Source organism: Apis florea, unplaced genomic scaffold (genome assembly GCF_048593485.1).
Source record: "Apis florea isolate Af1SG1 unplaced genomic scaffold, ASM4859348v1 contig_3802_pilon, whole genome shotgun sequence".
NCBI classification, from domain to species: domain Eukaryota; kingdom Metazoa; phylum Arthropoda; class Insecta; order Hymenoptera; family Apidae; genus Apis; species Apis florea.
The window spans coordinates 1,851,824-1,875,900 of record NW_028256863.1 but is presented as its reverse complement, the minus strand read 5'-3'; the positions used below and the strand labels follow the sequence as shown (position 1 = coordinate 1,875,900).

General features: G+C 21.5%; 7 protein-coding genes and 1 long non-coding RNA gene across 15 annotated transcripts; 5 read left to right on the top strand and 3 right to left on the bottom strand.

Moving 5' to 3' along the window:
- Positions 1-166: 166 nt before the first annotated feature.
- On the top strand, positions 167-4,424 carry Inos (Inositol-3-phosphate synthase). 2 transcript variants are annotated; one of them, XM_003692729.4, is made up of 7 exons: positions 167-594; positions 1,860-2,032; positions 2,125-2,392; positions 2,560-2,814; positions 2,933-3,175; positions 3,267-3,375; positions 3,463-4,424. In XM_003692729.4, the coding sequence occupies exons 1-7, from the start codon at positions 481-483 to the stop codon at positions 3,840-3,842; spliced, it is 1,542 nt and encodes a 513-aa protein (XP_003692777.1). In that variant the 5' UTR covers positions 167-480; the 3' UTR covers positions 3,843-4,424. The 2 variants fall into 2 exon arrangements, with proteins under 2 accessions (XP_003692777.1, XP_086772744.1); XM_086916618.1 differs by lacking the exon at positions 167-594 and adding an exon at positions 1,625-1,784.
- A 455-nt stretch (positions 4,425-4,879) lies between these two features.
- LOC100865541 (uncharacterized) lies at positions 4,880-5,911 on the top strand. The gene is made up of 3 exons (XM_012485138.3): positions 4,880-5,248; positions 5,409-5,640; positions 5,784-5,911. The coding sequence occupies exons 1-3, from the start codon at positions 5,043-5,045 to the stop codon at positions 5,844-5,846; spliced, it is 501 nt and encodes a 166-aa protein (XP_012340592.1). The 5' UTR covers positions 4,880-5,042; the 3' UTR covers positions 5,847-5,911.
- A 310-nt stretch (positions 5,912-6,221) lies between these two features.
- On the top strand, positions 6,222-8,161 carry LOC100865191 (uncharacterized). Its single transcript, XM_086916617.1, has 3 exons — positions 6,222-6,704; positions 7,445-7,601; positions 7,787-8,161. The coding sequence occupies exons 1-3, from the start codon at positions 6,658-6,660 to the stop codon at positions 7,991-7,993; spliced, it is 411 nt and encodes a 136-aa protein (XP_086772743.1). The 5' UTR covers positions 6,222-6,657; the 3' UTR covers positions 7,994-8,161.
- A 242-nt stretch (positions 8,162-8,403) lies between these two features.
- On the bottom strand, positions 8,404-11,569 carry LOC147656183 (uncharacterized). Of its 2 annotated transcripts, none has more exons than XM_086916611.1 (3): positions 11,428-11,569; positions 10,835-10,904; positions 8,404-9,861 (listed from the first exon to the last, which is right to left on the bottom strand). In XM_086916611.1, the coding sequence occupies exons 2-3, from the start codon at positions 10,859-10,861 to the stop codon at positions 8,659-8,661; spliced, it is 1,230 nt and encodes a 409-aa protein (XP_086772737.1). In that variant the 5' UTR covers positions 10,862-10,904; positions 11,428-11,569; the 3' UTR covers positions 8,404-8,658. The 2 variants fall into 2 exon arrangements, with proteins under 2 accessions (XP_086772737.1, XP_086772736.1); XM_086916610.1 differs by lacking the exon at positions 11,428-11,569 and adding an exon at positions 10,960-11,286.
- LOC147656182 (uncharacterized) lies at positions 11,229-12,265 on the top strand. Of its 2 annotated transcripts, none has more exons than XR_015294989.1 (2): positions 11,229-11,476; positions 11,958-12,265. It is a non-coding gene; the product is annotated as an uncharacterized LOC147656182 (long non-coding RNA). The 2 variants fall into 2 exon arrangements; XR_015294990.1 differs by having other exon boundaries at positions 11,270-11,840.
- On the bottom strand, positions 11,897-18,783 carry LOC100868410 (DNA helicase MCM8). Its single transcript, XM_086916609.1, has 15 exons — positions 18,376-18,783; positions 17,002-17,142; positions 16,623-16,864; positions 16,432-16,564; positions 16,118-16,368; positions 15,888-15,992; positions 14,187-14,330; positions 13,885-14,104; positions 13,647-13,810; positions 13,311-13,523; positions 13,096-13,220; positions 12,809-13,031; positions 12,595-12,732; positions 12,302-12,514; positions 11,897-12,183 (listed from the first exon to the last, which is right to left on the bottom strand). The coding sequence occupies exons 1-14, from the start codon at positions 18,449-18,451 to the stop codon at positions 12,317-12,319; spliced, it is 2,373 nt and encodes a 790-aa protein (XP_086772735.1). The 5' UTR covers positions 18,452-18,783; the 3' UTR covers positions 11,897-12,183; positions 12,302-12,316.
- A 67-nt stretch (positions 18,784-18,850) lies between these two features.
- Positions 18,851-21,095, top strand: LOC100868282 (cyclin-dependent kinase 20). 2 transcript variants are annotated; one of them, XM_003692827.4, is made up of 6 exons: positions 18,851-19,053; positions 19,412-19,634; positions 19,774-19,962; positions 20,065-20,301; positions 20,396-20,623; positions 20,705-21,095. In XM_003692827.4, exons 2-6 carry the CDS (start codon positions 19,449-19,451, stop codon positions 20,858-20,860), a joined length of 996 nt encoding a protein of 331 aa, XP_003692875.1. In that variant the 5' UTR covers positions 18,851-19,053; positions 19,412-19,448; the 3' UTR covers positions 20,861-21,095. The 2 variants fall into 2 exon arrangements, with proteins under 2 accessions (XP_003692875.1, XP_086772742.1); XM_086916616.1 differs by having other exon boundaries at positions 18,869-19,044.
- On the bottom strand, positions 20,935-23,915 carry mRpL37 (mitochondrial ribosomal protein L37). 4 transcript variants are annotated; one of them, XM_031915831.2, is made up of 7 exons: positions 23,607-23,915; positions 23,154-23,345; positions 22,750-22,959; positions 22,522-22,641; positions 22,221-22,327; positions 21,604-21,786; positions 20,935-21,529 (listed from the first exon to the last, which is right to left on the bottom strand). In XM_031915831.2, the coding sequence occupies exons 2-7, from the start codon at positions 23,333-23,335 to the stop codon at positions 21,108-21,110; spliced, it is 1,224 nt and encodes a 407-aa protein (XP_031771691.1). In that variant the 5' UTR covers positions 23,336-23,345; positions 23,607-23,915; the 3' UTR covers positions 20,935-21,107. The 4 variants fall into 4 exon arrangements, with proteins under 4 accessions (XP_031771691.1, XP_086772740.1, XP_086772739.1 ...); XM_086916614.1 differs by having other exon boundaries at positions 23,154-23,298; positions 23,790-23,882; XM_086916613.1 differs by having other exon boundaries at positions 23,154-23,298; positions 23,607-23,867.
- Positions 23,916-24,077: the final 162 nt, after the last annotated feature.

Sequence of the window (24,077 nt, the reverse complement as noted above, 5' to 3'; positions counted from 1 at the left end):
AAAAAAGAAGAGAAATAAGAAATTGCAAACGAAGCATATGTTTAGTTTATGTTAGATCAGTTAGCTTGATAAAAACCGGGCAGTAATCAAATATAATGGGTTCCATTTAATCGGGGGTGGAAGGGGCGATCGCGCCGTTTCTTTTAAAGCGCATGCTTGCGAGTCTGCTCGACATTTACGTTTCAGCTACGAACGCGACGTCGAATATTCACTTACAGTATCATTTACGTCTACTTTAGCTATTAATTTTCTTTTTATTTTTTATATCGTGAAATATTACCTCATAAGATTATACTTATTATTAATTTATATATCTTTTAAATCTAGAATATAATACTACTACAATCCACCAAAATTTAATAAATTTATAATAATTCTTAAACCTAATATTTCTGTGGAAGTATATTTTTTGTGGAAAAATTTTTTATAAAACTAATTCAAAACTGTTATTATTGGTGTAAAAATTTAATAACAAGCAAAATGGCTTTGAAAATTCGCGTTCAATCACCGAAGGTAAAATACACAGAAGATTGTATTGAAGCACAGTACGAGTATCAAACAACGAACGTTATAGAAGACGATACAAAATATACGGTAAGTATACCAGAATGTTCTTTTTTTCTATAAATTTTTCTTTTCGATTTTAAATACCATTTAAATTGTTTTCTATTATTACATTTATTAAATTATTAAATTAAAATATTAAAGGAAAAATATAGAATAAAAGAAAATATATATTTTTTTATATTTTTTATCCAACAATACACTGATCATTGAGCACGCGTGTAGGCACATAATATATACAGGCAGTATTTACAAATTTTTACTAAATTGAAAAAATTATAATCAAAATATTTTAATCTTAAATAAAAAGAATTATATTTACAAAACATATACTCGAATAATTTTAATTTTTCATACTTGTTTTTTTCCTTCATAGAAAAATATAATTTAAAATATAAAAATATAATTTCTAAATTATGAAAATTTATTTGTAAAAAAATTTTATAGTAAAATATCTTATAATTGATATAAAATATAAAATGATGAAAAAATTAATTAATTTAATAATATTTTTGCATAATAATATAATTCATTTGCATCAAATGATAAGAATTGTAATAATAATAAGAACTTTGAAAATTCCCGCTTGTAATGATATACATAGATTTTTTATTGTTTCATAAATTAATTGAAGTTATTGTTTGTATTATTGTTATAAAGTATTACTTAAAAACATTAATTATATATTTTATATATAAAAATAATAATATTTAAGATTTAAGAAGAAACTTATTGCTATTTTTTTTTTTAAATATTTCTTCAGATTTCTTCAGATGAAGAAATTTTTTTTTTCAAATTTATAGGTTATATAAATTTTATATAATTTGTGTAAAAATTATAAATACATATTTAAATTATAATGTAATATAATCATGAAATATAAATATAAACGATTATTATTAAATAAATAAATTATAAATATGTTCATATACAAATTTTTTTATTAGGAAAAAAACATTGATATTTAATTTAATCAATACATTTAAGGTTGGAAGGCTTTTTTAGAAAAACTGTATAAATATTCAATTTTCAGATTTTGTACTTAAAAATTCTTTTTTAGGGGAAAGGAAATATATTAAAAAATGAACAGCTGCTCAAACGCTATGATTTTAATTTTGGAAATGAATTTTTCAATTTTTGAAAAAAAATAAAGGTTCCTGTATTGTACACCATTGTGTAGCATAAAAAACCTTGGATACAAATATTAACAATTATTACGCGTAATATTATTTACTTTAAACACTTGAAAATAATATAATTACAGAATATAAACATATATATATATATTGTAATAGGTAACACCTGTATCAACAAAGCTATTAATTAGAACACAACTGAAAGTTCCAAAACTTGGATTAATGTTAGTAGGATGGGGTGGAAATAATGGCACCACTATTACTGCAGCATTATTAGCAAACAAACTTAAGTTAACATGGGACACAAAGAATGGCATTCAAAAAGCAAATTGGTAATTATGATTATTTGATAATAATTATAATTTAAAATTTCCTGAATTTCCTGAATTTAATTATTTATATAAAACTTTTATCCAAATTTCAGGTATGGTTCTTTAATTCAAGCATCCACTATCAGATTAGGCAAAGGAAACAAAGAAGATATATATGTTCCCATGTCTTGGATGCTTCCAATAGTAAATCCAGATGATATTCAAATTGATGGTTGGGATATTTCAGACATGAATTTAGCTGATGCTATGCAACGTGCAAAAGTTTTGGACATTAATTTACAAAAACAATTAGTAGAATATATGATTCATATGAAACCAAGAAAAAGCATATATTATTCAGATTTTATTGCTGCTAATCAGGTAAATAATATTTTTGATTAAATTTTCTTTAAAATTTTTTTTATTCTTATAAATAATATTATCACTATTGATTAATAGTTATTATTGAATATATTTGAAAAAATATATTTAAAAAAAGCAATTAAATATTAACAAAGAATCCATATTATATTTTTAAATTCTTTCAGGAAAAAAGAGCAAATAATGTTATTTCGGGTACAAAATTTGAACAATTAGAACAAATTAGAAAAGATATTGCAGAATTTAAAAATTCAAATAAATTGGATCAAGTAATTATATTATGGACTGCTAACACTGAACGGTTTTCTGAGATCATTCCAGGTGTAAATGATACAGCAGAAAATTTATTAAATGCTATTAAGAAAAGTCATTCAGAAGTTAGTCCCAGTACAGTTTTTGCTGTAGCAGCTGCTTTAGAAGGAGTAAGTAAAATTTATTATTTAATTTATTTTTTATAAAATAAAGATATTATTCTCAGTACTTATAATACAATTTATAGTAAAATTTATTGATATAATATTACTGTTGTTACTATTTCAGTGTACATATATTAATGGATCTCCTCAAAATACTTTTGTACCAGGAGCAATAGAATTAGCAGAAAAACATAAAACATTTATTGGTGGTGATGATTTTAAATCTGGCCAAACAAAATTAAAATCTGTGCTTGTAGACTTTTTAGTTTCAGCTGGTATTAAACCAGTATCAATTGTTAGTTATAATCATCTTGGAAATAATGATGGCTATAATTTATCTGCTCCTCAACAATTTCGATCAAAAGAAGTAATATATCAAAAAATAATATAATTATAATAATATAATAATATAATTTTAATATGATATATATTTATAATATTTCTAATTCTGTTTTCAGATTTCAAAAAGCAATGTTGTGGATGATATGGTACAATCAAATAAAATTCTTTATCAATCTGGAGAAAAACCAGATCATTGTGTTGTTATTAAATATGTTCCATATGTTGGTATGTAAAAAAGAATATATATATTATATATTCTAATATATATGTATCAAATATAGAATGTAGAGTTATTATTTTATTTTTTATTAGGTGATAGCAAACGAGCAATGGATGAATACACATCAGAAATATTATTGGGAGGACATAATACAATTGTAGTACATAATACATGTGAAGATTCTTTGTTAGCAAGTCCAATTATTTTAGATTTGGTTTTGTTGGCAGAGATTTGTTCACGAATTACCTTCAAAATAGCAGATACAAAAGATGAATTTACTGGATTTCATAGTGTACTATCCATACTTTCATATCTTTGCAAAGCACCATTAGTACCACGAGGAACACCGATTGTAAATGCATTATTTAGACAACGAGCTGCAATTGAAAACATTTTAAGAGCATGTCTTGCATTGCCACCTGAAAATAATATGTTACTTGAACATAAAATTAATTTCAAAAATCAATTATGAATTTAAGAAAAAAACATTGTGTTTTAAACTTTAAAGGGTATTATTTGCAAAAAAGGAACGAACAGTATTATTAAAGAATAATTTTAAAAAAACAGTAAAAAATTAAATATTTTAGAATTTATATTATTTACAAAATGAAATTTGTTAGTGTTTAAAAATCACTTTCATATTTCCACATTTATTGTTACGAAATTTATATTATTAGCTATAAATAAATATTATTACTTAATGACAAATATAAAATTATTATATAGTATTTGATGTGCGAGAATGTTGTTTATTAGATTTCATAACATTTTATAAAATGTAATTGTGATATATATTTCTTTAAACATGACAAAAAAATATATTTTTACAGTAAATAATATTTTGAACAATAAAATTATTTTCAAATCAAGATGGGGAGAGAGTCTAATTTTATATATAAAACTTAATTTAGTTTCATATAAGAAATTCCTGTAACTTACTGTATAGTTCCTTATATTTTTTGTTACAATTTAATTTAAAGTTTGATCTCATTCTCTAAAAGATATGAAAATATTTTTTTGAGTAACAAAATATATAAAAAGAATGAAAAATGTTGATGTGAATTTTCATTTTGAAAATACCCTTATCTTTTTTAGATGTTATCATTTATAAATGAAAATGTCAATAATACCTTTAATATATATATATATATATATATATATATATATATATATATATAAGTGTATATATATGTTTATATATTATGCATTTAAAAATAAATAATTATAAAAAATATTTATTATTTATTTATTTCAATTTAATTTGTTAGAAGTCAAAATTTTTAATATTTTAATAATTCCATTATATCTGTATTATGAATTATAGATATTTGCTATAGATGTTTTATCCAGTATATCAAACAGTACAAACTATTTGAAATATATCTTATCATATTACATATCATATATTATTATATTTTAAAAATATCTGTAACGATATTTATTTCTGAATATCATAAAATCTTTCTTTTAAAATAGTATCTTTAAGTATTTTAAAATACTGGAAACTAGATACATTTATGATATAGTGTGAAATTAAAATTTTATTATTACATGAAGTTTGCAACTATAATATTTTTTAAATAAATAAATAAAATGAAAGATATATAATGATAATGTAATATTTTGATAAAAAATATTTTTATATAATTTATATAAAAAATTTTTCAAGTTTATGATTTATTATATTAATTTCATTACTTTCAATTATATATTATTAATAATAGTCAAGATGCAGAATGATTATAATCTTTGTAAATTTTCAAAATTTAAGTATACTGCAGGAGAAACAATGGGAAATTGGGGATTTTCTAACAGAATTTCAAATTCTGGTCAAGAACTTAAACGTTTAAGATGTCTATTTAACAAAATGGATTCTATGTAAGAAATAATTTTGTAATCTTATATTACATTACATATTAAAAATAGATTATAAATAATAATCTAAATTCATATTAATATTAGATAACGATATAGAAATATAAAATTAAAGTTTAGTATTTATTTTAAGAATATTTTCTGATATTATTGAAATTTTCAGGAGAACCACAAAACCAATGATGTGTGTAAAATATAATTATTTATATGATCCAGAAGCATGGGGTACAAAACCTAGTCCTGAAGAATGTAAACCAATTTGGATGACCTTTCCTATGAGTCGACCTCTTATTACGTATAGTTCTACTGCTACTATATTATTGGCTTCAAATTTAAATGAGATTCGAACAGATTTGCTTTATCCTATTCCAGGTCGAAGTTATGTATTACAGGGTGTATGTAAAAATTTTTAAAAATATTTAATAACTATAGTTACTAGTTATATTTAATTAAATATTGAAATGTCTCGAGAAAATATACTTTAAAATTTTAATACTATTTTTTATTTTTAAATTAAAACGTTTTCTTTTTCCAATAGACAGATAAATGGTATCGATATAGACAATGCAATGTACCATGTCCTACGCCTCGATGTAATTAATAGCAGATATTTATGTTCAAAACTAATAATAATGTATATACAAATAAAATATAATATAATATTAATTTTTGTATTTTTATTTCTTTATAAATATATTTCTTTATGTATATTTATATATATATATATATAATATAGACGTATATATAATATATATATATTAAATATTAAATTATTAAACAATTTTTAAATAGTTTTAAAATAAGATTTAATTTTTTTTTTGAAATGTAAATTTGATTATTTTTTATCTACACATTTTTTATATACATAATTAATACATACTATTAATTTATATTAATCACAATATAACTATGATAATAAATAATTAAAATAATAGTTAATAAAAGTTAATGAATATATATTATTTAAATTTATTAATTTGATATACTTTTTAAATCTGTATTTTATACACATATATTATAATATAATACAGATAATAATTCTGTAACAGATAATATACAAAATATTACTTAAAAAAATACAAACACTCTATAATATATTACAATTTATATATATTTCATATTTTACAAATTAACGAAAAAAATTTGTTTTAAATCAACTTTGAAATTTAAAATATAATAAAAAATTGATTAGTATTGCTCATTTCAAGAATGTTAACATTTATTTATATAGATCGCAACAAAATGCGATCGTTGTAAAATTTATTGTGAAATTTATCAATCCATTTTTTTCTTCCAAATTCCAAAATTTTAGTCTATAATTAAAAAAATGTTTACAATATGACAAATTAATAGTTCCATTAATTGTGCTATAATTAAAATATTTTTATCAAATATTTTAAAATTGAAACATAATGCAAACTACAACAATTTCTAAAGTAAAAACAACACCGTCAACATGGTTAGTTTATATACATATATATATATATATATGTTAGAATATTTACATGTACAATAAATATATTTAAATATTAAAATAATTTTATATATTTTTATGTTATATCATTATATTAATCATTTATTTATGTTACATATTTACATATTTTTTATATTAAGTATTAGGAAAAAGATTAATTTTTTATAATAAAGAAAATTATAAATAAATTTATAAATAATAATGATTTAAGCAAAAAATATATAATATAATAATATGACGAGTATTATATATTCTTCTCTTATAAGTCTTAACTTATAACTTAACACTTCTTGTAAAACATATTATTTTATTATTGCTATTTAAACTATTTTAATCATTTTTTTACATTATTTATTTTAATTGTGTATTTATTCTTTTTTTTATTAATTTTTTTATTTTCTTTGTTTTCATTTTTCTTTCTCATATTTGTGATATTTATATTTTTTTTTTTTTTTACGTATCATTCAGAAAAAAATTAATTAAATATCTGAATAAATTTCTATAAAAAATTTTTATTTATAGGAAAACTATTCTAATTTGTCTTCATTGAATTATCATTTTTAGATTTTTAGATTAATCATGTAACGCATTCTTTTTTTATTTTTTTTAATAATTTTATTAAAAATGAAATAAAAAAAATATATATATACATAATAATATAATTATATATATAAATAAAATCATTTCTTTATCAAAAATGAAATTAATTTTTATGTATTTAATAGTTTTCGTCCCAAAATTACCAATATAAGACAGCAGAAATGCGATCAAGAAAAATCGCCACTTATATCAGCATTTCTTATGATCCCATTTGAAGAAAAAATACATCGCACAACAAAAACATCAAAATCTTATGGTATAAAAACTAAAAAAATTTCGAAGGTAAATTTTAATCAATCTGTATTGTGAAATTTAAAAATAGCGTTTTTTTTTTTAAAGATAATGTAGCTTTATTTTATTTTATTATATTTTATTATATGTAGTTATATATATATTATATATAAAATAATATAATAATATAATAACATATGATATAATTATATATTGAAAATTAATTTTTATTTTAGCCAACAAATGGCTTAAAATTTCCTGAAATGCGAAATGGTATTTTATTTACAAGATGTCATTGTGTACATAGAGATGGTCTTCAAGATTCTTGTCCATTAAGTCAATGTCAACAGGACCCTAATTGTTTGGTCAAGCCATGGCCTAAGTGTCCACCAGCAAAATATTTGCAATCTCGACATCCAGAACAGTATCCACCATACAAATAATGCGAAATGCCAGACATATAACAGTATATGTTACACACGAATAAATATCGATTTAGAAAAATAAAATTTAATTTTAAATAATTTATGGTAAAACATTTAAAAAATACAGTTGTATTTTTGATCATATATATTTTAATTAAAATATAATAAAAATGGCAAAACAATTTATTTATCGTCTATATCATTCTATTAAAAATAAAGACTTTTTTAATCCTCCAAGAGTGTAAAAATATCCAATTTGTATATTTACTGAAGAAAAAATTTGACCTTATCGTTAATAATTTCAGAGAAAATAATATTTTACATATTATATGTCTTATCCCATGTATATTTTTTACATGAAATACATATGCACATATAGATAATAGAAGATATATATATATATATATATATAAATATTTTAAAATATATTTTTATATAAAATTTTTATTTTTTATTTGTTTCATGGCATAACATTATAAAAACATCTTCAATTTAACAAATAACATTGTTGACAGAAGATATGAAACATATATAATAAAATAAATTTGTAACAAAATGAAAAATGCACAGATTAAAGAATCTAATCGATAACCAATATAATAACTGGTAAATAAATTCTGTTATGAAAAGATTGGTACATATAGAAAAAAATATATCGATGGATATATATTGAAACATTTTGTTTAACACGGTGACGGGCACACTGATAAACATGGTGATGGACATAGTGTAAGACATGGTGGTGCACATGGTGAACACGGTTGGCATGGTGGACATGGTGGACAAGGTAAACATGGTGGACATGGTAAACATGGTGGGCATGGTGAACATGGTGGACACGGGGAACATGGTAAACATGGTAAACACGGTGGACATGGCGAACACGGTGGTGGACATTTTGGTGGACATGGAGATGGACACGGTGGTGGACACGGTGGTGGACATGGTGGTGGACATGGTGGTGGACATGATGGTAAACACGGTGGTGGACATGGTGGACATGGTGGTGGACACGGTGGTGGACATGGTGGTGAACATGATGGTGGACATGGCGTTAAACACGGTAAACACGGTGGTAAACATGGCGGTGGACATGGTGGTGGACACGGTGGTGGACACGGTGGTATACATGGTATTACGCATGGTGGCGTGCATGAAGGTGGACATGGTGGTGGACATGGAACACAAATTTTGAAAGTAGCACAAGGAGGTACACAAGAAGTAATACAAGGTGAACAAGATGGACACGGTGGGCATGGTGGACACGGTGAGCATGGTGGACATGGTGGGCATGGTGGACATGGTAAGCATGGTGGACATGGTGAGCATGGTGGGCATGGTGGACATGGTGGACATGGTGGACATGGTGAGCACGGTGGGCACGGTGGGCACGGTGGGCACGGTGAACATGGCGGGCATGACGGGCATGGCGGGCATGGCGGGCATGGTGGGCATGGTGAACATGGTGGACACGGTGGACACGGTGGACACGGTAAACTTGGTAGACATGGTGGACATGGTGAACATGGTAGTTCAACGCATATAGGTTTAGAAGATTTGCTTGAGCATATTGGAGTCACCATGCAGCAAGATTTGTCCGCGCTTGTATTACATACCAATCTACAATATGCGGCAAGAGCAGCTTCCCTTGCTTGATCAGCACAATAAAATTTCTTTAAAGCAACTTCCATATCTCCTAATTCAGTTAATTTCAATAACGCGCAGCGGCCTGGCATACAAACGGGATACAATTTCGTCATACATTCTGGTCTACCCATGCATTCCCACATCATACATCTATCTTGTAGTCCATTCCTTTTGATACATTCACATCTATATATAATACTTGTTCGAAAATCATAACTTTTACATTGTTTAACTGGAATCTGAAATTTAATGTATAAAATTTAATTTCTTATAATTAATATAATAAAAATTAGTTTTTCTTTTCATAACTTTACAAATTATTTTTCAAAATATTATTAATTTTTTTATATAATAAACTTTTTATATCATTAACATCTTGTATAATGATAATATTATAATGAATATAATATTGAATAGTCGAATTTTTGAAATAATTTTTGAATATATAAAAAATTGCACGTTATTTAATTATCGAAATATCAAATTCATATATTATTTAGTTTGTATTGAGTTCTTTCAAAAAAAAATTATATTAATTCTGATCGTATTTCGATTATTTGAATTACGGAATCAACTGATGAATGTTTTTTTTTTTTTTTTTCTATTATTCGCTTTCAATGTTTTTCTTATTTGCACATATAATAATAAGTATAAAGATCGCTTGAATGAAAACTGAGTATAAATGGCAATTAAATTGACAAGAAACACTATTCTACTGATGATGAAATGTTATAGACTGAATATAAAATGCGATTAAATTAACAAAGAACGCTATTCAATCGATGATGGTATTTTATAAACTGAGTGAAAATTATGATTAAATTAACAAAGAACGTTATTCAATTAATCATGGAATCTTATAGACTTTTTAATATAATTTGAAAGAATATACTTACTATTAGATTCATTATAAATTTAAAATACTATTCATTAATTGATTTAAAAGCTCTATTGTTGCGAAAAATGATATCCAGATGAAAATTTCCGTAATTTTATTTACTGACTTAAAAATGACTTAATAAAATAAAAATAATTATAAGTTTTATATATATTTGACAAATTTTTAATTATAATTTTCTCGAAAACAAATTGTCTAATGCAATTTTGATATTTTTTATTTTCGTCTTATTTTAAATCATATTATCTGACCTCAAGTTTATACCGCAAATTTTGATTTTTCATAACAGTATATTTAAACCAATTTATACTTACACAAGGTGCTGCACAAGGTGAACACATAACAGGAGGTGGACATGGTGGCTCATCCCATTCACATGCTTTTCTGTAATAAATGATTTATAAGTTTACTCGTGACTGTAATTATAAGATTCTCTTACTTTCTTTCCATAGAACTAATTAAACATTTCAATTGAGCTAATAATTCTCGTCTTCTATCGCAATTTGGATTTTTTCCATCGCATGGCATTTTTAACAATGTTTATATTCAAACAACGAAATACAACAAATTTTGATTTTATCCCAGTTTTAAAAATGATAGAATACGATTTTTTTTTACATATTCATTATATTTTTTGCATATTTTTTACCCAATTAATTTATTATTTGGAACATTGCACTGAAATGATTTTATTCTAAAAAAAACGACAATATCATCTGAATATATCTAATATGTAATAAGTGAATGATAATTTTGGATAAACTTCAATTGTTTGATATTCTGTTATCAAAATTTGCGGTGTACAAAAATAATTATAAAAGTAATAATTAAGTAAAGAAAAATTTAATAAAGAAAGAGAAAGAACGTGCAATGTCTTGCGGAGGAAATACTTTATCATGTTGTTCACCTTGTTTCCCATCGCCTGTGGCTCAGTACCAGCTACCATCTTGTCCATCGTGTGTATCTTATCCATGTGTCCCACCAATTTGTGTTGCATGCCCTCCACCATGTAAAATTACCATATGTACGCCACCAGTGCCGTGCGGACCTTGTCCACCGAAATGTATTCCATATTGTCCACCTGCATGCGCTGCAAGATGCCTAACAAGAGCTACGGCACGCTGCGTTTGTCTCTAAATGAATTGTTCCATTAGGAGAATATATTTATATATACATATATATATATATCATTTTTGTCCGTTCGGCACGAACTTGAAACAATTATACCACATTATAATTTGAATTTCAATAACTTGTTTCGTAGTTTTGTTTATAACGAAACTACAGATAATACACATATATGAAACAATATGCAATTAGGTAAAATGTATATAATGTGAAATACATAAACTTTTATAAGAATTAAATGAGCAACATAAAAATTAATATTTTTAATATCATCTAAAATATATATTATAAAAAGATTTTATTAAACAGATTTTGCAAGGTTACTATTCCTCCTCCACATATTCCACCACCAAAGATATACGTTCCTAAACGGCCTTGCTGCAGACCCGGTTGTTTTCATGTACCACCACCAAACTGTTGTCTATACATGTATTGGCGTCTTCCATGTAAAGCTGATTGTTTTGAAGTTTAAAATCTTATGTATGATAATATTAAATTTGTTTATGTTATATTACCAATAAATACAAATAAATATCTGGAAATATTATTATAATATTAATAATTTAAAATTCAGTTACTTAAAAATTCAGTCAATAAACACTGATGTATATAATAAATTTTATTTTGTGTTAAAATTATTTTTTATATCTTACATATATGAGATTAGATCAAGAAGAAACAAATTTGAATGTATTATTTCCCATTTTTAATAAGATTCCGTTCTCGTTTAACTTCATAAGAAATTCAGAAAAATCACCCATTACAAAATTTTTATCTATCGCAATCTCTTGTAATCTTTTCATAGAAAATATTTGACTTTTATTAGAATTGGTTTCTTTTTTTAATATTTCCATAAACTGTTTAATCTTGAAATAAAGATTGCATATTAAAATATATATCATATATATATCTTTTATTAAACATAGTAAATCTATTATTTACTTACTTTTCCAGTAGTTACATTTTTTGTACCTAAGAATTGATAATTTATAGATTTATCATCGAATGTATGTTGTAAAATTTCTACTACATCCAAAGCATCCACTTCTGTTGCCTCTGTCCGTAATTCCAACTTTGCTCTAGCCTGTTTAATAACAAGTTTCTTTTTAATTTAAAATTTATATAAAGATTGAAACAAACAGTAATTAAAATAATTAAACCTCTGTTAATCGTATCATAGCTTCTAATTGTCTGTTGCAGACAGATAAACCGCTAAATTTATTATTCTTATTTCGTAATTTTAAATAATAATTCTGTAATATTATAGCCGCTTCTTTAGTCAATTTTGGTTTAACATATTGTCGTGCATATGCGATATATTTCCTGAGAATTGACTGCGGAATGATATTCGGATTTTCGTCTGCAGAAAGTCTAAGTCTATCTCTAAAAATTTTTTTAAATAAATAAATTTTATGAATAATAAATTAATTAATATATTTTTAATTACCTTAATGAAAGTTTGGTTGTATCTGATGCATTTGTAAATTGATTCGTATTACTTTGTGTTTTATTAATTGTATTTACATCAGCATGGATGGACATAACGTGTTTACATAATAAATCGTCTATATGCTATTATAAATAAAAAAATATAATATTAAATATACGATCTAATACCAAAAGGTATTTATTTATACGCCATTATATATTAAATATTTATACTTTATTTGGCTCGTCTAATAATAAAAATATTAGATCAAAACGGGACAAGAGAGGTGAGCTCATTTTTAAGTTTTGCATTACTGTCTTATTTCGATTAAATCGGCCACCAATTGGATTAGCAGCTGCAAGAATAGATGTTCTCGTAGGAAGGGAACATATTATTCCTGATTTAGCAATGCTTACACTTTGTTGTTCCATAGCTTCTAATAAAACCTATAATTCAAATAATTTGTTATTATGAAGTAATAAGTCATCAAACATATGTTATTTATAAAAGTATAGAATTAAAAATTCTTTATTAATTTAATATTTAAATATTTTTTTTAATAGCTTTACCGCATGTTGTTTACACATTTTATCAAATTCATCAATACAACAACATCCTCTATCTGTTAAAACTAATGCTCCAGGTTCTAAACTAAAATTATTATTTTTATTTTCTTTCGTTAGCGTTATTGTCAAACCGGACGATGTACTTGAATTTCCGCATACATATACACCTTTAAAAATTATGTTATAAATTCTTTGATATGTCCATATGTTAAATAAAAAATTTTTCATCCATTTATTATACCTTTTGCGGCAATTCGTGCACAGGCTTGTAACATTTGGGATTTTCCAAGGCCAGGATCACCAACGACTAATATATGAATATTTTCTCGTAATTCGAAATGTTCTACATTCCCACCAAATAAACTCAATATTAATCCAGCCTTGACAATTTCATGACCATATATACTCGGACATAAAGAATGTACCAAAAGTGGAAAAATATTTGGTGTATTATATACTTCCTAATTAAATTGGCAAAAACATGAATATTTTTAAACAATATGAGTCATTCAAATCGTAATAAGATATATTAATAATTTATACCTTTATTGCTAAATAATCCTTTATTGACATTTCATTATTCGTAAAATTTTTATTTTGAAGTCTCTGTTTATTGTTAATTATTGTAATAGCTTCCATGTATAAAGAAAATGACATTTTATTTCGAATCTTAGCATTATTAGTACCCTACATATGTAATATAATATATCATATTATTTCAAAAATTTTTTTTAAAACTTAATATACAAATTAAAATATAAAATATATGTACTTTTTTTTAATAAAAATAAATATAAATTCAATTAATTGTCATTTAATAATACGAAAAAAAATATTTAAAAATAAAAATATAAATTACAAAATAGGAGTAAAAATTTAATTGTTGAAGTCATTTTTAAAAAATTTCAAGATTATCGATATTTATATTAAAACTATACTATATCGATAAAAATAATATACAAAAATTTATTTAAATTTGAAAAATTTTGATGATGATTTCTTATAGAATCCATATGTCTGTTGATTGCTTATAAAAATGCTAATTTTTCGAATCAATGAGTGTTGCGATCACCTCTTCTATACGCCCTTGAAATATCTTTCTTTAGTGAAGGTGAGGCTTATATTTGAAGTGACGTAAGATATTTGGAATTTTTTGGAAAGGTCACAGACGAGATTATGGATATAATCTTATGGAAATCTCATCACGAGATTTTTCAATTATAAAAATCAGAAATTTTAATAAATCATATCGCTACTAATCGTTTCTAAATTATTTTTCAGAAATCAATTTTATCAATTTTCGATTATTAAAAAAATTGAAATAAAAATAAAAATTGAAAAGATGCTGATAATTAATATATCTAATATTATTCTAGTAAAAAATCTATTTAAAAATCTTCACAATTACGTTATAAATATAATGTTTTTTGTGTGTGTTCTTTTGTGTGTTTTAGAATTAATTGCTTAAAAAAAAAAGGAAATTGCAAAATAATATGCGTAATTTCAAGATTTATTAAATGAAATGAAAAAAATGTCCTAAATTTTTCTTGAAATTTTTATCAATATTTATCTTGTATTTAAAAATATTTTACTCTATTAATAAAAATGAAGATATAAAATCTATATATTTTTTTTGACATTATATGTACATTAAAATTAATTAATATTAATTTATTATCTAGCAATATATAAATATAGATTAAAAATTAAACTTATTTAATCGATTAGTTCTCATAAATTCGAATAGTATGTGAACAATCCATATGTGGACAAATATTCGTTTGTTTGATTGTCATGCGTATATTTTTAACATCCAATTTGTTTCTGAAGAATAATTCAGAAGAATTATCTATTGTAAATCTGATAATTATAAATATTTACTGTATATATTTACTGTTTATACATAAAAATATACTTAAAATATATGAAATATTTTTAAATGAATTAAATTCACAATCATCTTCATTTTTTCTTGAAATCTTACAATTCTGCGCTATGGAAAAAAGCTTTTCAAACACAAATTAATTTTAATTCAATTAATAATTCAATAATAATTCAATTAATTTTATAGTAAGGATTATAAGAGAAATAGAATAAAAAAATGGAATCATAAAGAAATTTTTTTTGATATAACTTCAAGAATAAACGAAATAATTAATTCATTTTATTTTACAATTATATATATTAGTATTTTATTTTTATAATTTATTACATATATTTTATTTTATAATTTGCTATATTTACCTTTATAATTCCTGTTAAAGTAATATCATCTCCAGGCATACAAGTATTAACTAATTCATCCATTAATTCGATATCAACCATTCTAGGCATATTACCTTTACTGTTCTAATGGAAAAAAAATCAAATAATATGTATAATGTATATAAAATATATTATTAAAGATGTTCGATTTATTTTTACTTATAATTTATAATATTTATAATTTTTTAATTTATTATAAAGATAAAAACCTGATCATTATTCGAAATTTCTTGTATTTTAATTGTTTGAAATGGAATGCTTTTTACCAATGGTGAATCTAATATGGCACGAAATTTAGATACGCCACATAGATTACATTTTTTCGGAATTGTGAAGACTCCCAATGGCTGTTTCATTATTTTTTGCAAATTACATTTACGACAAGCAAATACTATCCATTGTGCAAGATGCTTCACATGACCTACTCTAATTACACAGCCTCTAACAGATACTAATCTTCCTGTTAGAAAAATTAATTACATTAAAAACAAAAAATTATTTCTTATAAATATTATATACATACCATAAGAATTTGCTTTCAAATCTTGTAAACTTATAATTGGTTCATAATTCAATATTTTTATTCTAACATTGGATAGTGTATTTATAATATTTACAGAACTCAAATTTTCTCGTGGTATTGTATTTAAAATTTGCTAAAAGTATTAGAATTTAATATTTCATAAATATATAAAAAAAATTATATCAATATACCTGATGTATAGTGAGTTTAAAACAATTTAAGGTATGTAATGGATTTTCATATATATCTTTCTTGAAGTCAGACCATTCGTTCAAAAAATTTTGATCATTGTATAATTCACACATATCAATAATAAATACTGTTCCATTTTCTAAATTTTCTAACGAAAGTAATGTTAACAATCGTTGATGTCTATTTATAAAATTTTCTACCGTTTGAATTTTTTTAATAGTATCCGAATCATCTTTATATTCTAAATAATGAATTATTTTTTCAATTATGTCATTTCTTAAATAATTATTATATATATATATATATATATATATATATATATATATTATATGCTATCAATTTTATTTAGTAATAACAAAATTTAATAATAGAAGTTACCTTCATCATAAAAAAATAATTTCCATCCATAATAAGAAATATTGAAATTTATATAATTATTATGAATATTAATTAAATTATTTGTTTCAATAGGATCCAAAGATTTACATATTTTTTCATTGTTTTGATTGTTTTTGTAATCTGTAAATTATTTATTTTACATGTTAAAATAAAAATTGATAAATAAAGATTTAATTCATCAATTTATAAAATTAATTATAAAATATAACAATATAATAAATTTTTTTATATAATATTTAAAATATAAAAATTGAATAAATAAAGTTATCAATATATAATTGTAATTTTAATTTTATATAATTTATTATATAAATTTAATAAAAATTATGATATATATATATCATATGTGAAGATTATAAAAATCTATTGATACATGAATTCATCATTATATATATACACATATATATAATATATATAAATTTTTAATTTTTATTAATTTCTTACAATTATGTAAATTTTCTATTTTATATTACGCTGGTTGTATACTATGCTATACAATTTGCATGAATTATTATATATCAATAAAATTTTTATCAATTTTTATGAAAATATAAAAATCGTATATCTATAAAATGAGATCAATTGTTTATAATTTCAATTTTTTCCATTTTTTTTTTAAATGAATTATTTTCTCATAGTACTTAAATATTGATTGACGATATTTTTATTTTGTTTATAATTAAAAAAAAATATACATCGATACTTTTAAATTAAAGTATTGTATATTATTGGCATGAAATAAATATTTAAAATTATTACATATTTTAAATAATTTTTAAAAAAAATTAAAAAAAACTTTTGTAAGAAGAAAATAAATAACTTTTAAAAAAATATGTGTAAATAAAATGTACATATGAATAAAAAAATAAATAAATTATTGATCAGAACGCACTTTTGTAATATTCATAATTTTAAAATCTATGTGAATTAAAGATTAGAATTTAAGAATATATATAATATAATAACTTAAGAAATTTTTTAAAAAAATTGCGTATTATTACACGCAATAAGAATATTTTTATATTACAAAGATAATTTTACAAATAATATAAAAAAATAATTAAAAAAAATAAATTTTCGAAATCAAAAAGAAAAAGCTACTTAATTTAAAGTGATTTTAAATTATAAATTAATGAACTTACCTTAAAATTTTTTATTAAGTATAAAAAAAAAGTTATATTAAAAAAAAAAGATAATTTTTTTTTTATTTCTTGTTTCTATATAATAAAAATAATTCTATATAAAATATTTTTTTTACTTTTCCCAATATTTCAAATTTTATATTTTAAATGTCGATAAAAAAACATAATTTAAATAAAAAAAAAAGATTTATCAAAATAAATAATATCTTACTGTTAGCTTTTGTTGACTTCTTTTTATCAAGATACCATTTATTTTTATAAAAATTTTTTGATTTCTTATTATTCATAATTATAAATATAGCAAATATATTCGTAGAAAACTATTCATTACAAAATACCTAGATATTTTTTCAATTTTTATTATAATGTCATTAATTGATAATTTAATATTAACACAATATATAATTTATACAATATATAATCACTTTCAAAATTTATTATTATATAATATATAAATAGAAAACGATTAATATTAGTTTTATTATTTTCATTAATTGTTTACAAAACACTTTATAATATAATTTCAATAAAAGTTAGGTTATATAAATATCTCTCTAGAAATATTTCTCACTAAAATTTAGATACTTACTACTTAGTTATTTATTTCATTCGATAAGTCGAATCCACAACTATATATAAAATCATGAATTAAAATCTAGGGAAATTAAATCGATTTACGAATTGTTATTGAACCTGATTTTCCTAGATTTTAATCACGTGATTTTATTTACATCCAATTTTATCGTTCAATAGTTCAATGAGATATATCTAATAGTAACAAAACAATTGTTTCTATAGTTACAAATGCTCTTTTAATGATTATATTATAATTTAAATATTTCTATAAAGAATCAATGTGTAATCAATTAATAAAATAAAAGTAATGACGGTAATAAATATTGTGTTCAATTATTTATATATTATTTATTTATTTTTTTATTTTTTTTATTTTTTTTTATTGATTTAATTTTGAAAATGAAATATATATTATATTAATATTAAGTTCAATTAATGAAATTTTTATAAAAATTAATATAATAAAAGAAAATATTTTGATATTTATTTCTTTATTAAATGAAGTCCAAAAATTTTAACAAATATTTTTTTACTTATGATATATATAATATTATTCATTGCGTAAAAAGAAAATATAGAAAAAGAAATTTTTCCTTGTTGAACCCCAAATAATTAATATATTAAAAAACAAAAAAATAAAAATTGTCTAAAAAAAATAATTATTATTTCAGCATTATATTTTGGTTTTAATTTATAACTATCTTAAATATGGATAGATATATAATCACAGGAAAAATTGGAAAAGGAGCACAAGGTGTTGTTTTAAAAGCACATGATTTGGAAACAGAAAAAAATGTTGCATTAAAAAAATTATTCTTAAAAAATATTAACAATGGTATATCTACATCTATTATTAGAGAAATAAAAATTTTGCAACAATTAAAACATCTCAATGTATGTTTATTTTAATTATTATGTAATGTTAATAAACTCTGTTATATAATATATTCATTAATTTATTTTTTTAAGAAAAAAATTTTTTTATCATTAATATAGAAATATAAGAAACTTTTAAAAAGATTATTTATTACAGATTATAGAGTTATTAGATGCTTTTCCTTCTGGTTTAGATTTTATAATGGTTTTTGAATATATGCCAACAGGATTATGGGAAATAATAAAAGATAATGATATATTATTAACTCCAGTTCAAATAAAAATTTATATAAAGATGATTTTAGAGGGTATTGCATATATACATGGAAAAAATATAATACATAGAGTAAATAATAAATATTTATTATATAAATTAAAGTAATTAGAATTTTCTTTTTTATATTTAAAATTCTATTTAATTATAATAAAAATATTAAAATATTTTTAGGATCTAAAACCTGCTAATTTATTAATAAATGAGAAAGGTATTCTGAAAATTGCTGATTTTGGCTTAGGGAGATTGTTGTGGAAAAATGTAACAAAGCCATATTCACATCAAATTGCCACTAGATGGTATAGAGCACCTGAATTATTATATGGTGCACGGTATTATACATCAGCTATTGATATGTGGTCTATTGGTTGCATTTTTGGTGAATTACTTAATAAATCTCCATTATTTCCTGTAAGATGTAAAATATTTCCATATTCTATTTTTTCTATTATATTTTATTATAAAAACATTTATAAGATTAAGTTATTTAATGTTAAACTTACAGGGTGAAACAGATATTGAACAGTTAGCAATTGTTTTAAAATATTTAGGTTCACCTACATCAGAAACTTGGCCAGATTTAAATATATTACCTGATTATAATAAGATTACATTTCCATATCATAAAGGAATAACTTGGGAAAAAATTATTGAGGATTCTGAACCAGAAGCTATTGATTTAATTAGTAAAATACTTATTTATAATTCATCAAAACGCTTGTCAGCTAATGAAGTATATATATTATATATAAATTATATTAAAATAATTAGTAATTAAAATATATAATAATAATTAAAATTTTTTTTATTTCAGGCACTGTGTCATATATACTTTCATGTCAAACCTTATACTTCTTCAAAATATTTGATAAAACCACAAACTAATCATCGTTGTCAAATAAGACAAAAAGAAATTAATACAAACATCCAACCTACTATGCTATTTAAAAATCTATTAAGTATCACATAATAAATTTAAATTTAATTTAATAAAAAATGTATAGAAATACATATTATATATAAATAAAAACCTAAAAAAAAAGCTAAGTTTCACTATTTTATATATATTTTATGTGCAATATAACAGAATGATGTATTGACAAATAAATTTACAAGTTTTTATAATTTTTAAATTAATATATAACAATATAAATATTTTTAACTAATAAATTAAGATAAACAAAAAATATATTTATTATGAATAATTGTTTCTTATTTTATTTATTTTTATAAAATGCAAGAAATCTTTTAAAAACATCACTATTATAATCTTTAAGACAAGGTTGTCCCTTTTCATACTGAGCTTCTTCATATAATTTTATTGATGGTTCTGACCACCAAAAATTTTTTATTCCTTCTTTACCATCAATGTCTAAGGTATTAAGTTGATATACAGAGAAATGAAAGTTTTGTCCATCTGATTGAACACATTGCACAACAATAGGTTCAGGTAATTTTTTCACATTTAATCCAAATCTTTGTTGTGCACAAGTTGCTGCTACAGTAAATGATTTTATCATAGAACGTGCATGAATTTGATCTTCTGTAACTGGCATTTCAGTTAAATTTTTAACTTCCTCTGGATTATTATTTATAAAAATAGTATGAACATTCATAAATGGCGATTCCATAGTAATTGCTATAATATTAATAAAATTTATTTTTAAATTTTCTAATTATAATGTAGAAATATTATATCAAACTTCTACTTACGATATAGATTTTCATTATCAAAAATATTTAATTTAGATAAACCAATGGTACAATGTAATGGATAAATATCAGGTAAATCAAATTCATTATTCATATTTACATCTTCTATTGGTGTCAAAGGTATTAAAGATGTCATCATTATATCCATTTTTAAAGAAAATTTTATGAAATAATTTTCTTTTTCTAAAAGATAAGTTATCAATAAACGATTATTATATTACTAAAGTGTTATATTAGAAATAATAAATATATTAGAAATATATTCTAATATAATAATTAAATAATAAATATAATAAATATATTTAATTATTAAAAATAATTAGAAATAAAATAAATATATTAAAAATAGTAATAAATATATATTAGAAATAATATAGAAAATAATATATATATATTATTATATATAATATATATAATATACCAAAATATGCAAAATTTTCCTAAATTTTTATTAAAGTTTTAATAAAAAATTACTAAATTATTATTACTATTAATTGAAAATTATAATAACAACATATAAATATGAATATGTCTCAGCATATATGTCTCAACAATACAAAAATATTTCTTAATCTTAATCAAATTAATGTTACTTATTTCTTCTATAATTCACATACGTAAACATGTAGATAAACGTCCATCATGCACTATTGATTTATTTTGCGCATCATTTAATCCACATAATGAATCACAAAGTTGTAAAAACTTTTTTGATAAGTTATGCCTAGAATATACATTTTAAAATTAAAATTAGAAAAATATAAAGTCAATATAATTTTATATATGAAAATTTTTTATTATTATTTATACTATTATTTTATACTATTATTATTTTATTATTTTATACTATTGATTTATATTATTAATATGTATATATATAATTTATTATATATACAATAAAAATTAATTGATGTTTACATTTTTCTTGTAGTAGTTACACCATATACTCTTGGAAATACCCAAGCAGGTCGATTAGGATCCTTTAATCGTGGTAATTTTACTTGCTGTGTATCATATATTACAGATGTATAAACAAATCTAAATAAAATAATTTTTAAAATGAATTAGTATTTATACATACCAACTATTAGTTTTAATAAAATTATAAAGCAATGTTATATGTTTAATATAATCTTTATATAATACCTTTTTAATAAATTATTTACATTATCTGGAATTTCAGTAATTAAATTTTGTATTTTTTTTGGCAATTCATTATCAATTTTTAATGTTTTTGTTAATAAACATGCTTGGGGTACTCCTTCTTGTAAAACATTATGATCTTCAAATATCAAATATTTTTGATCATTCAATTCAAGATTTATGTTATTGAATTTATTTGAATTTTTTCCAATTCTAATATAAAAAAAATAACATTTATTAATATTATTTATAAAGTTTTATTAATTTCATTATTAAAAATTAAAAAAGCATTTATGAACTTCAAATAAAATCATTAAATTTATTTTTTTTTATTATAAGAATTAGTAAATAAACATTAGAGCTATTAATATTAAAACTATTAATATAAAATAAGAAAAGAATATTACATTTCGTGTTTATATTGAGTTTGTTCTAATAAAAATTTTGTAGCATCTTCAATTGGAAAATTCATAGATCTTAAAATATTTTCTGCTTTAGTCATTAATATAAGTCTCTCTCGTTGATGCTGCCATAAATATCTCACTGCTTTACCTATATGATGTTTATATAAAAATTGTGTGAATTTCATTATAATTTATCTAAAAAAAAGAGTTTAATTAAATAACAATTAAAATTCTCTTTTTTAAAAATATTTTTCATTATTTTTTTATATCATTTATATATCTTAATATATCTAATACTGTTATTAGGTTAAGTAATACTATTATTTTTCTAAGATAAAAAATATGTAGTATTGTATTATAACTATTATCACTTTCAAAATCTCTTCAATTAAGAAATATTAATTTTAAATTTATATTAATCATATTTTAATTATTTTTATATATGATAATATTTACTTCAATAAATCTTGATTATAGTTAATATGACATATTATACAATATTCTATATAAATTATATACGAGGATTATAATTCTAATAAGAATCAGTATTAATAAAATATATATATCAGAAATATCAGATTGTCAGAAATATCAGTAATTAATTATTTTAGAAGGATCAATTTTTTAAAAAGTTATTACATTGCAGTACTATAAGACTCTTAATACTAGCAAAAGCGATGTTACCAAATTAACTATCATGGCTTATATTTAAATAAATCATGATCAAAAAAAATTAATATTTTAATATTGTAGAATATGAAATCAAACAGATATCTTAATATTTTTTTTTATATACATCATATATTCTATTTTAATTTTCAATAATTTAATAAATATTATTACAAAATTAATATTATTGAAACTTTATTATACATTAATTAATTTAAATAATTTAATATTACAAACAAGTTGTTGTTATATTAATAC

What these genes read in the sequence shown, in the direction of transcription:
- Inos (XM_003692729.4), top strand. Translation starts at nt 481, where the DNA reads ATGGCTTTGAAAATTCGCGTTCAATCACCGAAGGTAAAATACACAGAA. An exon ending in AAGACGATACAAAATATACG is followed by an intron (nt 595 to 1,859) that starts GTAAGTATACCA and finishes ATATTGTAATAG; the next exon opens with GTAACACCTGTATCAACAAA. An exon ending in GGCATTCAAAAAGCAAATTG is followed by an intron (nt 2,033 to 2,124) that starts GTAATTATGATT and finishes TCCAAATTTCAG; the next exon opens with GTATGGTTCTTTAATTCAAG.
- LOC100865541 (XM_012485138.3), top strand. Translation starts at nt 5,043, where the DNA reads ATGATTTATTATATTAATTTCATTACTTTCAATTATATATTATTAATA. An exon ending in TTTAACAAAATGGATTCTAT is followed by an intron (nt 5,249 to 5,408) that starts GTAAGAAATAAT and finishes TGAAATTTTCAG; the next exon opens with GAGAACCACAAAACCAATGA. An exon ending in GAAGTTATGTATTACAGGGT is followed by an intron (nt 5,641 to 5,783) that starts GTATGTAAAAAT and finishes TTTTTCCAATAG; the next exon opens with ACAGATAAATGGTATCGATA.
- LOC100865191 (XM_086916617.1), top strand. Translation starts at nt 6,658, where the DNA reads ATGCAAACTACAACAATTTCTAAAGTAAAAACAACACCGTCAACATG. An exon ending in AAAACAACACCGTCAACATG is followed by an intron (nt 6,705 to 7,444) that starts GTTAGTTTATAT and finishes TGTATTTAATAG; the next exon opens with TTTTCGTCCCAAAATTACCA. An exon ending in AAACTAAAAAAATTTCGAAG is followed by an intron (nt 7,602 to 7,786) that starts GTAAATTTTAAT and finishes TTTTTATTTTAG; the next exon opens with CCAACAAATGGCTTAAAATT.
- LOC147656183 (XM_086916610.1), bottom strand. Translation starts at nt 11,048, where the DNA reads ATGCCATGCGATGGAAAAAATCCAAATTGCGATAGAAGACGAGAATTA. An exon ending in ATTAGTTCTATGGAAAGAAA is followed by an intron (nt 10,905 to 10,959) that starts GTAAGAGAATCT and finishes CATTTATTACAG; the next exon opens with AAAAGCATGTGAATGGGATG. An exon ending in CACCTTGTGCAGCACCTTGT is followed by an intron (nt 9,862 to 10,834) that starts GTAAGTATAAAT and finishes ATTAAATTTCAG; the next exon opens with ATTCCAGTTAAACAATGTAA.
- LOC100868410 (XM_086916609.1), bottom strand. Translation starts at nt 18,451, where the DNA reads ATGAATAATAAGAAATCAAAAAATTTTTATAAAAATAAATGGTATCTT. An exon ending in TTTGAAAGCAAATTCTTATG is followed by an intron (nt 16,369 to 16,431) that starts GTATGTATATAA and finishes TTTTTCTAACAG; the next exon opens with GAAGATTAGTATCTGTTAGA. An exon ending in AAATTTCGAATAATGATCAG is followed by an intron (nt 15,993 to 16,117) that starts GTTTTTATCTTT and finishes TTTTTCCATTAG; the next exon opens with AACAGTAAAGGTAATATGCC.
- LOC100868282 (XM_003692827.4), top strand. Translation starts at nt 19,449, where the DNA reads ATGGATAGATATATAATCACAGGAAAAATTGGAAAAGGAGCACAAGGT. An exon ending in AACAATTAAAACATCTCAAT is followed by an intron (nt 19,635 to 19,773) that starts GTATGTTTATTT and finishes TATTTATTACAG; the next exon opens with ATTATAGAGTTATTAGATGC. An exon ending in ATAAATCTCCATTATTTCCT is followed by an intron (nt 20,302 to 20,395) that starts GTAAGATGTAAA and finishes TTAAACTTACAG; the next exon opens with GGTGAAACAGATATTGAACA.
- mRpL37 (XM_031915831.2), bottom strand. Translation starts at nt 23,335, where the DNA reads ATGAAATTCACACAATTTTTATATAAACATCATATAGGTAAAGCAGTG. An exon ending in ACTCAATATAAACACGAAAT is followed by an intron (nt 22,960 to 23,153) that starts GTAATATTCTTT and finishes TTTTTATATTAG; the next exon opens with AATTGGAAAAAATTCAAATA. An exon ending in GTAACTACTACAAGAAAAAT is followed by an intron (nt 22,328 to 22,521) that starts GTAAACATCAAT and finishes TGTATATTCTAG; the next exon opens with GCATAACTTATCAAAAAAGT.